This window comes from Solea solea, chromosome 10, assembly GCF_958295425.1.
Source record: "Solea solea chromosome 10, fSolSol10.1, whole genome shotgun sequence".
Lineage (NCBI taxonomy): Eukaryota > Metazoa > Chordata > Actinopteri > Pleuronectiformes > Soleidae > Solea > Solea solea.
Genome location: NC_081143.1, coordinates 29,414,112 through 29,428,930, shown reverse-complemented (window position 1 = coordinate 29,428,930; position 14,819 = coordinate 29,414,112). Strand labels below are relative to the sequence as shown.

Below are 14,819 nucleotides of genomic sequence, written 5' to 3'. Positions count from 1 at the left end.
ACTTCAGCGTTCGGCTCTTCTTCCGTGTTTATATCACATGGCAAATCTCATTCTTGCAATTGGCAATTTCAATATTCATAAAGCACGATTCTCCAAATCCTTCCCTAACATTAACAGTTGAATTCAACGTGTACATAGATACTTTAACCTCTATGTCAAACAAAAAAGCGCTCGCACATTGCTGTATTTCGATGAATTATTCTCCGTAGCCCCTATTTAAGACATTATGGCTTTTCTTTTTGTGTGTTTATGTATTTATTTATTTAAATTGTATTATTTATTTGGTATGCATGTGATTTGTATGACTTGCTTCGTGTATTTCTGATATGCACTTTGTATTAATCTATATATATACTAATGTCTGTATGTTCCTATTCTTGAATAAAAAGTAAAAAAAAAAAAAAAAAAAAGGACGTCCCTGGCAAAACACGCCCACTATGTTGTGATTATATCGTATCTGCGCATGCGTCACGGCAAAAAGCAGCCCGTTTGTGTCAATGTTATCAAACAACACTTAACAGTGTTGTATAAGTACTTAAAAGGAATACTTGAGTAAAAGTACAAGCATCTTAACAGAAAATGACTTTGGTAGAAGTCGTATATGACATTTACTGTAATTAAGTTTCTGATGTAAAATGTACTGAACAGCTCCCTCATGTGGATAAAAATATACTGAAGTTTAAGAAGTAGAAGTAAAAGTATTAAAAAGTGAGATGTAAGGATTGAGCCATAGTATTCAGTGGTAGGGCAAGTTGTCTTTCAACTCAATGGATGGGGGTTCAATTCCCGGCCCTGCGTCTGACAGCAAAACAATTAACCTCATGTTGCAGACAATTACCAACTCTTCTGATTTGATTTTATTATTATATATTATTATTATTTTATTTGGTAGTAAAGAGTAACACAGATTGTTGGAGGAAATGTGGAGTAAAAGTAAAAGTTGCTAGAAATATAAATTCACATCTATACTTCACCTTATTTATATTTCTAGCAACTTTTACTTTTACTCCACTACATTTCCTTTAACTATATTTGTTACTTGTTACTAAATAAAGAAGAAGAGTTGGTATTATGGTCTCTATTTATATAGAGCTGCTTTACATCACATTTCATACACATCCACACGCTTCAACATGAGGTTCAGTGTCTTGCTCAAGGACACATAAAGACAAGCAGGGCTAGGAATTTAACCCAGCTTGTTCCAGTTGAAAGACACCTCGCCCTACCACTGAACCACCATGGCTCAATCCTTACGCCTCACTTTTTTCATACTTTTACTTTTACTTAAGTATCAGAAAATGACTTTTGATACTAGAGTAAATGTTTAGTGAGAGATCATGGAAGATGGTAATTGTATGGAATGACCATATAAAAGGACACGGCTCTCACGTGTAGCTCTATAATGGATGATTAACACTATTGGTAATAAAATAACAAAGACTTAACTTGAGTAATATTATAAAAAAGTGACTTCAACTTCTACCAAAGTCATTTTCTGGTGTGATACTTGTACTTTTACTCAAGTGTCCCTTTAGGTACTTTAAACAAGACGGATTAAGTCTGATTCAATCTGAAACTGATGAGATTAAAGTGTATAAATGTAAACCTTCATTGGCTTAGTATGAGTCAGCAAACGCAGTCACTGGTCAATCAGGAAGGAAGATAAAAGCTACTGAGATATAGAAGCTGGACTTTGTTCCTCCACATGTGAAGCTGTTCCTGTGCCTGGCTCAAAGTTCAGGTCACTCAGAGTTTCACTGTTGTCCGTGCGTGTCTGTGTTTCCAGTGTTCACACTGACCTGCTGAGCTCCAGGATGACCCGTCACTGGCCTCTGCTCGCTCCTCTGCTGCTCCTGCTGGGGCTGTTCACCATCTGCGCTGTCGGTCAGGAGGCCGGGGACTCTGCTGCACCTCCACCTCCACCTCCATCATCATCATCATCAGGCCAGGCTTCTGACGGAGCGCAGACGCAGGACGACGATGAGGAATGGGGAATGGGCTCAATCAGAGGCAGCTTTGAGGCTGTCGGCAGCTACTTTGACTCTATGCTGGAGTTCATGGGTGGACGTGATGGAGTGTGTCAGTACCGCTGTAGATATGGTGAGTGGTACTTTTACATTTATTTTTATTTTGTATATATACACACACATACATACATATATATGTATATATATATATATATATATATACACACATGTATATATTTATATGTATACATATACAAGATCTCTTCTTCCAGGGAGTCCTGATCAAGAAAGCAGCATAGATAGTACAAATAGTGAGAGAGACACAACGATTTCAGATATAAAACTCACAACAGAATATAAAAGAATACTGCACAGTAATACTTTACATTACAGAACAGCAACAACATGCAATATTGTTGTAATAAGGAGTTAATATGACAGTAATAACATGTTAATAATAGCTAATAGCTTTGCAATGACTATAGACTATCAAATCTTTAGGAACCAAAAACGACAATAACAATTTATAAAGTTGAATATTTTCAATGTGATTACCAAGCTACTGTAGATGAGATGGAATTACGAAAATATTACAACAATGTTGTTACTGTACTTTAACGTAAAGTTAATGAATATTTGGGTTGAATTAACATCAAGTAAAAATAACAATTAGCAAAAGGTTTATATTTGTAACCTTTGAATTGATCTCATCACACCCGCTCATGTATGAGCAAATTCTCATTTAACTTTGAATTTAAGAGGTTTTATAATTTGTTTTTTAGTTGTCTGTAAACCCCCATATTTATTTTCCTGTTACTCATTTATTTATTAGCGATTATTATTCCATTTGCTTTTGTTTGAATGTGCACACTTTCACATTTATTTTTATTAATTCATTCTTTTAAACATTTATTTTCAAAATGTAAGTTACATTTTATGTCGATGTTTTTATCTTTTTCATGAGAGCATCCTCTATATTTGCACATTACTTATATTATATTACTTAATATGTTATTATCGATGCATTGACACAGAGTTAATGTCAGATTTCTTGACTTTCTTAACTTGAAAAGTGCTATGTGTACATGGTGTTATTGTTATTATCATTATGATTATTTCTCAGTCGTGTCTGCAGAAAACAGAGTTAACAAGTAAAAAACAAACCACCAACGCCATCTTGTGATACGATAGAAAAAGAAAAGAATGAGAACGATATCTTGTGTCACAGTATATTAACCTATTAACCTTTAACCTATAAATAAACAGTAAATAAAACAGCTAGAACGTAAGCCTGAAAGTATGTGTGAATGTGAGACTGCAGGAATTCACAATATGATAAATACACCATGAGTGCACACAAGATTCTTTGATATCCCAACATATAGATTAATAATCTTAATCTTCATTTAAAGACACTTTACTTAGGGTGATATTTTGACCTCATCCACTCATCGCCATGTTTGTTATCGTTGAGGTGCAGGTCTGGAAATGGACTGTGACCTGTCATGTGGAGACAACACAGAACGTGTCACATGTTTATTACTCTGACCGTCAAACATAATCCCTCACAGGTAAAGCTCCTGTCCCTCGTCTTGGATACCAGATGCCTGAACCTGATGGATGCACCTCCTACTTCTTTGGACTTCCTGTTCCAGAAGGGGTATGTTTCCTCTGACTGTGCTCAAACTGCTGTAGAAATAAATAAGAGTTTGGTATTTCATTTGTGCCTTTCCTTTTTAACAACCTCTTAACCTCCTAATTTATATACAGTATATTTATAAATATATATATATATATATATATATATGTATATACATATATATGTGTATATATATATATATATATACACATGTATACTATATACACTTAAAGATCCAGTGTGTAACATTTAGGAGTACCTATAAGTTTGTCAGTATGATTGTTAAATTCTTTGGTTTTGTAGCTTTAAACTAAGCCTTTTATAAGTACTTTAAGTATTTATAATATTCCCACGACAGCCATGACCGTAGGAACTTTGCAATATTTATTAGTAATAACTTCACCATTTTTTTCCATCTCATTTAGAAAACGTTTCCTCTTCCTCTGACGACGGTTTTCTCTTCTTGTTTTTTCGCTCCATCAATGCCTTGATCTTATAGCCGGCTATGGTGTGTGTGTGTGTGTGTGTGTGTGTGTGTGTGTGATTCTTGTGAGACCTCTGATGTCGGTTTAGCGGCCCTCATCTTACAAGGCTGGTTTTCCACTAACAGACAGTAGGGGGAGACTAAACTCAGTTTAAATTAGCAGTTAAAATCCTGCATAGTTCCACTTTAATAGAAGTAAATGAAGAAGAGCAACGTGCTCTGTGGTATGTGAAGGCCACCGTACTTCCCTGATGCACTTAGGGGTGGGAGGGGTTTGTTTTTTTGCTACATTTGAAGCCTTTGAGGCAAAACGTTGCAGGGTTCTGTGATTAGATGTGATTCTTGCATTTAAATATAAATAAGCTCCCTCTTCAAAAGCCTGAATGCACGCTCTGATGGTGGCCTCATAGGACAAAGCTCTTGCCTAAAACACATGTAAAAGGCTTATTCTAGGGTTCTAATTTTATTTGAAAGCAATAATACACTTGTACAAACATGACTATGGGAAGTACAGGTGAACGTAACTGTCCCGTTTCCCTTGATACAGTCCAGTAAACTGTGACACACACACACACACACACACACACACTCACCTCGGTTGTTGTTCTGTGGCAGATGGACATGGGAATCCCTGCGATGACCAAGTGTTGCAATCAGCTGGACATGTGTTACGACACCTGCGGCTCCAACAAGTACCGCTGCGACTCCAAGTTCCGCTGGTGCCTCCACAGCATCTGCTCCGACCTCAAGAAGAGCCTAGGCTTCGTGTCAAAGGTCGAAGGTCAGAGAGCACACGTGTAAAAAGAGCAGGCTGGATATGACACTGCCTTCATGTTGACACATTTCCCACTTTCTCTTTTCTCTCTGTCACTTTTTCAGCGTGCGAAACTGTCGCCGACACCTTGTTCAACACAGTGTGGACTCTGGGCTGCAGGCCGTACATGAACAGCCAGCGGTCAGCGTGCTACTGTCAAGGAGAGGAGAAAGATGAACTTTAAATGACATTCAAACACACACACACACACACACACACACACTTTCCTGTTAACTACAGGAGTTCAGAGGAGACTCCTGTGTGAATACGTGGGCTTGTTGTGGTTTTGTTTCACTGTGCAATTGTGTCACTGTTTAAAGGTTCAGTCGCACACTTGCGTTGTGTATCTGCTGACTCTGTAGAATAACTGCTGCATTCCATTTACATTGGAAGTTGGAGGTCGGAACTGGGAGTGACGTCAGCTTCAAGTCGACTGCATTCCACTGAGAAGTTACTTTAAGAGGTGAAGCTACGACTGACGACAGAGCAACCACACAACTCCAAACATGAGGATTCCAGAGTGGCTGCCACTGTACAAACACTTTCTTTTCACAGTAACTCAAGTCTTTTGAACCGTAAACATGTTTCTATATTGTGTGAGTACAGAAAACACCACGTGGTGTCTTTATGGACTTTGTGGACTCAGGAAATGACGTCACTCCCAGTTCTGACTTCTGATGTAAATCGTACAAAGTTTGTCATTCACTTTATTTCAGTAATTGTAAAATGTTTGATTAAAGCAAATTAAATTCATCTCACAAAATCAAACAATACATTAAACAAAGTTAGTTGAATTGTTTTTTTTATGCAAAACAAACATCCCAGTTATGACTTTTGACAGAATGGATACACAGAGTCCTAATGTTACTTTACACACACAACCACACACGTTGGAGAATGGCTGCTCTACAGTTTTAGGGACAAACGATCGAGATCTTACTGATGCAAAGAGAAAAAAAAAGGTTTGTGCCACAAAAGCAACACTTCATCATTTTCAAAGCAGTAGTGCTTTGTATGAAATACAGTCTGAGTAGATGCTGTTAGGAATGAAAATACTTTTTTAGTTTCTCAATAAGCCACACATGATATTTGCACATGAGGAACAGCAGCTTGTGAGAACCTTCTCAGCACCAGTGTGTAGAAAATGAAGAAGAAAGTCCAAACTAGTGAAAGAAAAGCTGTTTTTCTATTACTCTGTGCATCACTTTAAACATCATTATGACAAAGAATGAACCATTGAAATGTTTTTATGGAGCTGTAAAGGTAAGAAAAGTGGCTTGACTAGTATTTCAGATGTAAAATTCAAATGTGTAATTATTGGAAAATGCACTTTGATAAATGACACCAATAACAATTATTTCAATAAATAAATAAGAAATATTTTTAATCCTGTTTTTTAACACAAACGTTATTTAGTGTAACAGGTGTTATTATTATAATTATTATTATAATTGTTCTTATTATTATTATTATTATTGTAATTATTTTTATTATTCTTATTATTAATAATGATGATAATGCACGTAATTGTAATTATAATAATAATGATAAGCATAATAGTAATAATAAGGATAATAATAATAATAAGAGTAACAGTAATGATAGTAATAATAATAATAATAACAACAATAATAATAGTAGTAATGATAAACAACAAACGAAAATATGTGGAATTAAATATTTTTCTTTCTAATCAAATGTAAACAGCATGAAGTACAAACAGATACAAAGACGTGGTGTGAGCACAGAAATGTCTTGACCAACGTCACAAAAACATTATTTTTGAACAGTTAATTTAGTGGAACGCAACGAAAGTGTGTGTGTGTGTGTGTGTGTAACGTCACAGTCCATGTGGTTTGTCAAGGCGGAGTTTCAAGAAGATTATCCGCAGATCTATGAACAAAAAAACACACAAAAATAGTCACATGACAGTTACTTTGCAGTGACTTCACACAGGCTTCAAAAACACTGTATCTAGGTGAAACATTCAGACACAGGAGGATACAGTGTATCATGTGACGTCTCACATGTTTGTAGACCAAGTACAATCAAATCAAATGGTTTGATTAATTCAGTATTCTGATTCTGAGATCACCGAGGTGAGACGGGGTGCAACAACATTCAAGGCTTTATAAGCAAAAAGCTTAAGAATTTTAAAATGAATTCTAAAATAAATTCAGAGCACAACACAGAGACAAACAAACATCCAGTCAGGTCCGTTTAGAGTGTCCATTTGACCTAATCCCATAATGCAAGGTTTTGAACTGTGAGAGGAAACCAGTTTCCAAGGTTGTCTTTCACCTTCCAGTTGAAAGTCGTCTTAGTCTCTTGACGACTAAAACTTAAGTACATTTTATATCAGAAAATGACTTTTGATACTTAAGTACAGTAAATGTCTTTTACTTAAGTAATATTATAAAATGTGACAAAGTCACTTTCTGGAAAGACACTGCTGGTGTTACAATGCCACCCAGTGTACAAACTGGGAACTACAACCAACACACAAAACTAGCACAAAATAATTTGCTTAACTCGAGTCACCAGTGATTGAACAAGATTATTGTTCTGAAACAAAAGCACATCTGCGATCCCTGATTGGCTGAGAGAAACTGCTTTAAGAAAAGTAGAGACGTTGCATTTACTGTGTCACACTGATGTCACACTGTCTCTGTCGCTATCTGGCCCACATGCCCCGCAGCATCAGAGTCAACCATTCGTCCAGGAAATAAGATGAACAGAGTGGAGAAAGAGGCTTGAAAGACACAACACTGAGAACGCTGGGTCACGCAGCCTCTCATGAAGGAGCGTTTACCTGTGGAACAGTGGAAAATGAGCGGACATGTTGACTCACTCAGTCTGGGAGAGGGAAGTGAGAGGTCTGGGCGTCTGTGGGACTTGTTGTTTTGCCCTCTGGTTAAACGCTTCAAGCTAAAAAAAGAGAGAAAATCGTTAAGAGAGCGGTTTCTTTTGTGTCACCATTAAAATGACTTTACTTGTGTGAAGCACCGACGCATGGACGATGTTTGGCCATTTTTGCTTATTATTATTTATCTATCTATAAATTCCAGGAACATCTGTCTGTCTGTCTGTCTGTCTGTCTGATTCCCATATCTCTGAACCGATTGATTTCAAACTTGACAGGTGTCTTGCTACGCTGGCTTTGGCCACTCTACTGCAGCCCCTCCCCCTGTCATTCACACAGCACTGTGAGTACTGTTCCCCCCTCCCCTCAGGGGGGTGTTACAGGTCTCTCCACACCTGAACCAGCAGGTTCAGAGGAGGCTTCTTTCCTGCAGCTGTCACCTACTGAACTCCAGCTCTGCATCCAAGTGACACTCAAACACACCAAAGCAACAGTTACTAAAGCACACAGAAAAACAGATTTTGCATTAGTTATTACAAATCACAGAAACTTTATCAATGTTACGGAGTCACTCAAACTTTATCTTTTCATCAAAACGTGAAATTTTTGTTATTTTCTGACCTTTTTCATACATTTAATATTTAGTTTATCGACAGGAGAGACTATTGTGTTTCAATAACTGGTTATTGCATTATTTATTATCATAATTATAATTATAATTATAATTATATGGTATTATGTTTAAAGGAGGCTTCTGTGAATTTTCATTTGCGCTGGCCAAACCATGAATCTGGAGGCTGACGGTTAATCCAACCACAGATATTTAGTTGGTTGTTTGGTTTTCAGTTCCTTCAAACTATCTGAACAAAGCGAGTTTTCTAACGAAAACACTAAACTGTGTGATATCACAGAGAGGGGGGTCGACATGAGGCAGCGGCCTCATGTAACATGTCAAATGTTCATATTCAACATATCATATAAACACGCTAAGCTAACTTGTCTTCGTTATGTTGCTCCGTCCGTTTTGAGTACATGTTCATATCAGAATTGACATATTTCAATGTTTTAGTCTAATAATCATTGATTTGTTTTATAACTGCAGACAACAAGCAGCAATCTGTCTGTGTCTCTGTGTCTCAGCCACGAAGCTGCGCTCCTGTGTAGAGTGTCTCTGTGAGGACATGCACAGAGACACTGAGCTCCTGTGTTCAGTGTCTCTGTGCGAGGACATGCACAGAGACACTGCGAGGACATGCACAGAGACACTGTGAGGACATGCACAGAGACACTGCGAGGACATGCACAGAGACACTGTGAGGACATGCACAGAGACACTGTGAGGACATGCACAGAGACACTGTGAGGACATGCACAGAGACACTGTGAGGACATGCACAGAGACACTGCGAGGACATGCACAGAGACACTGAGCTCCTGTGTAGAGTGTCTCTGTGAGGACATGCACAGAGACACTGAGCTCCTGTGTTCAGTGTCTCTGTGCGAGGACATGCACAGAGACACTGTGAGGACATGCACAGAGACACTGTGAGGACATGCACAGAGACACTGCGAGGACATGCACAGAGACACTGAGCTCCTGTGTTCAGTGTCTCTGGGTGAGGACATGCACAGAGACACTGTGAGGACCTGCACAGAGACACTGTGAGGACATGCACAGAGACACTGTGAGGACATGCACAGAGACACTGCGAGGACATGCACAGAGACACTGAGCTCCTGTGTTCAGTGTCTCTGGGTGAGGACATGCACAGAGACACTGTGAGGACATGCACAGAGACACTGCGAGGACATGCACAGAGACACTGAGCTCCTGTGCTCAGTGTCTCTGTGTGAGGACATGCACAGAGTAGTATATTAGTAGTATATAGTATATTTTCAGAAATCATGAGCTATGATATTGTGCAGACTCTGTTGACATCCCATAATTAAAAACCAATAGATTTGTTAGTTACCGTCCTAGAAATGAGATGCTGGATGAGGAAGCTTGTCAGCCTCACCTTTCTCCTCAGGTTCATCTTGATTTCCTCCTCCGTCCGCGGCCTTTTTTCCTCTTTGGGCTGAGGTTGTAGATCAGCTCCGTCTCCCTGTGACGCCTGCAGCGTCTGCATCGTCTGCATCGTCTGCAGCGTCTGCATCGTCTGCATCGTCTGCACAGCAAACCTAGTGTGTTGTAGGGGATTCAAGCACTTCTGTCTTCCTCTCTTCTTTCTCTCCCTTAACTTGTGAAACCATTTCCGACACTTCCTAATGTAGTTTGACTTCCGCTTCTTTTTGGTGAGCTCTTTCAGATACGGCTGACGGGCGGCCTGGTTGGGTTTGATGACCCGCAGGCAGCGTTGGTTAGATCCACTCTGGCCTTCACTGGTGGACAAGTCTGGATTCACAAGCAGGTTAATGTCCTCAAACAAACTGCGACGAGGGAAGTAGTGTTCCGTGATGGGAGGATAAGGATACTTGGCGGGAGGAACGGCGGCTCGTGTGTACGGCGAGTACGAAGTTGAAGCGTCGCTGTCGTTGGCCGTGTACTCGGAGTACTGAGGCAAACTGTAATGTGTAAACGTAGGGAACGCAGGCGGGTGGGACTGCGTCTGTTCTTGTGAATATTGATAAGCAGAGATTTCTGTGGGGTCTCTTCTCTCCTGCGTCAGAGGTGCTTCACTGTCATGGCTGCTGTATTCAGACACTCGCCTTGGTTTTGTGTCTCTGCTGTGAGACGATTGACGAGACGGGCTGAAGCTCCGAGAGGTGGAACTAGAGGAGGACGACGACGACGATGATGATGATTCAGACGAGGAGCTTCTGTGAAGTCTGTTGGAGCGACGACTCTCCCGCTCCTGCCTCACAGCAGAAACCTCCACATGTTCCTTCTTCTTTCCATACAGCCTCTCCTGAGTCCTGTCGGTCAGTTTGTTCAGCTCTTCTACTTCCAGGTTTAACCCCAGCGTTTTAAGAATGTTCTGCAGCTGTTCTTGCTGCACAGCCGCCTTTGGCATTTCTTCTTCTGTCTTCTTCTTTTTCACTGCTGGGGGAGACTTGGATGGACTGTTAGATCCTAAAGAGTCATCTCTTCTGTCGTTCTTCTTCTTCACCTCATCACCACACAGGGAGTCCGTTAGGGAGGCTGCGCTGCGTGAAGGCCGACTCTCAGCCTCCACAGCAGGGGCGCGAACCATCAGGAGATCCTCGCCGACAGCGAGTTCCTCACTGTCATCGTTGACGATCCTGCTGAGAAAGTCCATGTCCACTCCTTTGTTGAGGACACTGAGGAAACGCTGGAAACCAATGTTGTCACTGCTCTCCTCCTGAGCTGGTGAAATAACATTTTGTCTGGGAGAAGGAGGAGCAGGAGGAGGAGCAAGAGCAGGAGGAGGTGTGACGTCAGGGACCTAGAGAAGGTCACACACACAAAGTGAAGGGTCAGAGCACGGACTCAAAACAACTCAAAACACAACTTTATCACACAAAGTCATACAAACCATTGTAACTATCAGTTTACTGGATAATAATAAAATGGTGATTTATTGAGTGTAAAAGAAGAGTTTGTGTCTTTCCAGTCAAAGCAGGACTTAATGATTTCAAATAAGAGTTGTTGGTCAAATGTAAAAAAATGGATAGATTGTAGTCTAGATAACGCTTTGCCTTAAAATAATGATTAAAAACATAAACATGTTTTTAATCATTATTTTTAGACAAGGTCCTCAAACCTTGTTCTTACTCAGATCTGACTGGTGATGCCTTATCCACTGTAACGGGCTGTAACTGTTTTGTAGGAGTTTTATTGTTGAGAGTGATCAGTTTACACTCTGCCCTCACATGACCTCAGTCTAACTCAAGCAAGTCCAGGGTTCTCTACTGAAGATGAAAGAGAGCCTTCACAGACGTGTGTCTGTACGAGTGAAGCTCTCTCACACAGACTCTCTCACACAGACTCTCTCACACAGACTCTCTCACGCTGACTCTCACACACAGACTCTCACACAGACTCTCTCACACAGACTCTCTCACACAGACTCTCTCACGCTGACTCTCTCACACTGACTCTCACACTGACTCTCTCACACTGACTCTCTCACACTGACTCTCACACACAGACTCTCTCACAGACTCTCTCACACTGACTCTCACACACAGACTCTCTCACACTGACTCTCTCACACTGACTCTCTCACACTGACTCTCACGCACAGACTCTCTCACACTGACTCTCACACACAGACTCTCTCACACTGACTCTCACACACGGACTCTCTCACACTGACTCTCACACACTGACTCTCTCACACTGACTCTCACACAGACTCTCTCACACAGACTCTCTCACACTGACTCTCTCACACTGACTCTCACACACAGACTCTCTCACACTGACTCTCTCACACTGACTCTCTCACACTGACTCTCACACAGACTCTCTCACACTGACTCTCTCACACAGACTCTCTCACACAGACTCTCTCACACAGACTCTCTCACGCTGACTCTCTCACACTGACTCTCTCACACAGACTCTCTCACACTGACTCTCTCACACAGACTCTCTCACACAGACTCTCTCACGCCGACTATCTCACATGACTCTCTCACGCCGACTATCTCACATGACTCTCTCACGCCGACTATCTCACGCCGACTCTCTCACGCCGACTCTCTCACATGACTCTCTCACATGACTCTCTCACGCCGACTCTCTCACGCCGACTCTCTCACATGACTCTCTCACGCCGACTCTCTCACGCCGACTCTCTCACATGACTCTCTCACACAGACTCTCTCACACACAGACTCTCTCACACTGACTCTCTCAAACAGACTCGCACACACAGACTCTCTCACACAGACTCTCTCACACAGACTCTCTCACACAGACTCTCACACTGACTCTCTCACATGACTCTCTCACGCCGACTATCTCACATGACTCTCTCACGCCGACTATCTCACGCAGACTCTCTCACGCCGACTCTCTCACGCCGACTCTCTCACATGACTCTCTCACATGACTCTCTCACACTGACTATCAACGGCAAAGAATGAATACACTATTATTAAAATGCTGTAAACAAAAGGAATGGGTTCAGAAAAACAACAAACCTGTGTTTTTACAGGTAAAACACGGGGGTCACAACATCTCTGCTTCATCAGTGCCTTCACCCTCAGCTTCAGTGGATGATCTTCAAGCAGGAACGAGTTTGTTGTCCGTTTGGGTGAACAGAGCTGAACGACAGGAAGCAATCATACAATATGTTAATCATCAAGTACAGTTTTTCACTTGTTTAACTGCCACCTACTACTCACCTTTGGCAGATTTCCGTGTGAATTTCGCTCCTGCAGAATCAAAGTAACTCTGTCTTGTAGAGTTTCACCATTGCATGCAGCCGACTGTCCCTTACAGGAAATGCCCGGGGCGACTGTTTTCAAAGCAATGGCAGCTTTCTTGAACAGTATTTGCTGCTCGATTTCTCTGAGCTCTCTCTGTTTCCTTGCCAACTCCAAGTCAAGTAAATCTTCTTCCACGTGAAGTGGTTCTCCATCTGGGTTCTCCACTTCTGATTCCCCGCTGTCAAAGTTGTGGATGTTGGGACTGAGTTCCTCCCACTCCATGTCCACCTCCGTGCTGCTGTGTGCTGCATCGACAGCGTAGCTCATGTATTCGTGATTAGTTCTTAAAGCCTTTTCCATGTTGTTGTTAACTTCGCTGTTGTTTTGGTCCAGATGTCTCCCGAGTCTTTGCAAAACATCTTCCCACTCCAGTGGATTCATTGTTCAGCCACGAACAGTTTCAACGTGTAAACTTTCTGAAAAGAGAGAGTGTGGAAAGACATTAATGACGGCATTTTCAGAATTTTACGATTCCACTCAATTAATCGATTAATCAATTACTAATCGATTACTAAATTAATTGACAACTGTTTTGATAATCGATTAATGGGTTCAAAGCTTTTTTTCATTATTAAAACAAGATTTCCGATTGTTTAAGCTTCTTAAATGTGAGTATTTTCTTAATTTCTTTGCTCTGGAGAACAAAGAAATCATTCAAAGTTAATCATTTTCTCAAGACATTTGAGAACATCATCATTTCCACGTTTGACAAACACCGATCAACATTTTTTAAGGTTTCCTGATATTTGATGGACCAAACGATTAATCGAGAAAATAATCGACAGATTAATCGATTATGAAAATAATCGATGGTTGCAGCTCTATTCCATATACTAGGTGCCAAAAACCTAAGATTGTGATTTCTATGTGTCCGTGTTAAAAAGACAAATAGGAAGGAGTTATACCCAGAATGGTTGAAATAACAATTGTGCAACAATGTTGGGACAATGTCCCCTTAATATAATAAAATGTTATCATAAAGTCATGTATATAAATGAGGGCGGTTGCTAATGTTGCACAGTATAATATCATGTCGTTGTAAGGACACCTACAGTTCAGAGAGCCACACACACATTGCACTCACTTATACACGAAGAGAAACATCGCTTCAGTCCAACAAATGTGACTCAAAAGAAACTTAACACAACACAGGTGGTTGTGGTTTGAAGCTTTGTGTCACTGAACAGACTGAAACTAACAAAACAAGAACACTGACAGCGTCCTGTGTTTTAGCAGCTTAGCATGAGAGCTAAGACAGTTTACCTTCTACGGTTGATCAGACGATCCCTTCTCCAGTCGCTTCTCGAGAGGAAACGTCATTTTAAGATCGGTCTTTGTCGGAAAACCAAGTTATTTCACAGTCACAGGCCGAAAAAAACATAATATATGACATGTCAGGTCCGTGAATGAGGACGAGCGAAATGTTTGCTATGAAGAACAGAGGAAACGAGCACAGATGGGAGGCTCACTGCGCCACAGAGGTGTCGGTGTCGGTGGCAGCGCCCCCTGCTGAACCGGAGGGAAACTAAGTTCCCACATCTCTTTTATTGTAGTTCATCCACGCAACTTGTTTTAACATTTAAAAGCAAGTGTGGATATGTATGGAAGCCCGTTTCCACCTCATAGTATTAATATATATTATATATAATGGA

General features: G+C 40.7%; 2 protein-coding genes across 4 annotated transcripts; one reads left to right on the top strand and one right to left on the bottom strand.

Annotated features, from left to right (window-relative positions):
• The first annotated feature begins 1,705 nt into the window (after positions 1 to 1,705).
• Positions 1,706 to 5,501, top strand: LOC131467671 (group XIIB secretory phospholipase A2-like protein). The gene is made up of 4 exons (XM_058641705.1): positions 1,706 to 2,100; positions 3,539 to 3,627; positions 4,706 to 4,871; positions 4,970 to 5,501. The coding sequence occupies exons 1-4, from the start codon at positions 1,815 to 1,817 to the stop codon at positions 5,086 to 5,088; spliced, it is 660 nt and encodes a 219-aa protein (XP_058497688.1). The 5' UTR covers positions 1,706 to 1,814; the 3' UTR covers positions 5,089 to 5,501.
• Positions 5,502 to 5,689: 188 nt separating this feature from the next.
• Positions 5,690 to 14,627, bottom strand: LOC131467667 (zinc finger protein 318-like). Of its 3 annotated transcripts, none has more exons than XM_058641698.1 (6): positions 14,431 to 14,627; positions 13,084 to 13,583; positions 12,880 to 13,002; positions 9,741 to 11,174; positions 7,717 to 7,832; positions 5,690 to 6,797 (listed from the first exon to the last, which is right to left on the bottom strand). In XM_058641698.1, exons 2-5 carry the CDS (start codon positions 13,546 to 13,548, stop codon positions 7,752 to 7,754), a joined length of 2,103 nt encoding a protein of 700 aa, XP_058497681.1. In that variant the 5' UTR covers positions 13,549 to 13,583; positions 14,431 to 14,627; the 3' UTR covers positions 5,690 to 6,797; positions 7,717 to 7,751. The 3 variants fall into 3 exon arrangements, with proteins under 3 accessions (XP_058497681.1, XP_058497680.1, XP_058497682.1); XM_058641697.1 differs by having other exon boundaries at positions 7,756 to 7,832; XM_058641699.1 differs by having other exon boundaries at positions 7,756 to 7,832; positions 9,786 to 11,174.
• Between the last annotated feature and the right edge of the window lie 192 nt (positions 14,628 to 14,819).

What these genes read in the sequence shown, in the direction of transcription:
- LOC131467671 (XM_058641705.1), top strand. Translation starts at nt 1,815, where the DNA reads ATGACCCGTCACTGGCCTCTGCTCGCTCCTCTGCTGCTCCTGCTGGGG. An exon ending in GACTTCCTGTTCCAGAAGGG is followed by an intron (nt 3,628 to 4,705) that starts GTATGTTTCCTC and finishes GTTCTGTGGCAG; the next exon opens with ATGGACATGGGAATCCCTGC. An exon ending in CTTCGTGTCAAAGGTCGAAG is followed by an intron (nt 4,872 to 4,969) that starts GTCAGAGAGCAC and finishes TCACTTTTTCAG; the next exon opens with CGTGCGAAACTGTCGCCGAC.
- LOC131467667 (XM_058641697.1), bottom strand. Translation starts at nt 13,548, where the DNA reads ATGAATCCACTGGAGTGGGAAGATGTTTTGCAAAGACTCGGGAGACAT. An exon ending in TTTTACCTGTAAAAACACAG is followed by an intron (nt 11,175 to 12,879) that starts GTTTGTTGTTTT and finishes GACCTTCTCTAG; the next exon opens with GTCCCTGACGTCACACCTCC. An exon ending in ACTTCCCTCTCCCAGACTGA is followed by an intron (nt 6,798 to 7,755) that starts GTGAGTCAACAT and finishes TTTTGTTCATAG; the next exon opens with ATCTGCGGATAATCTTCTTG.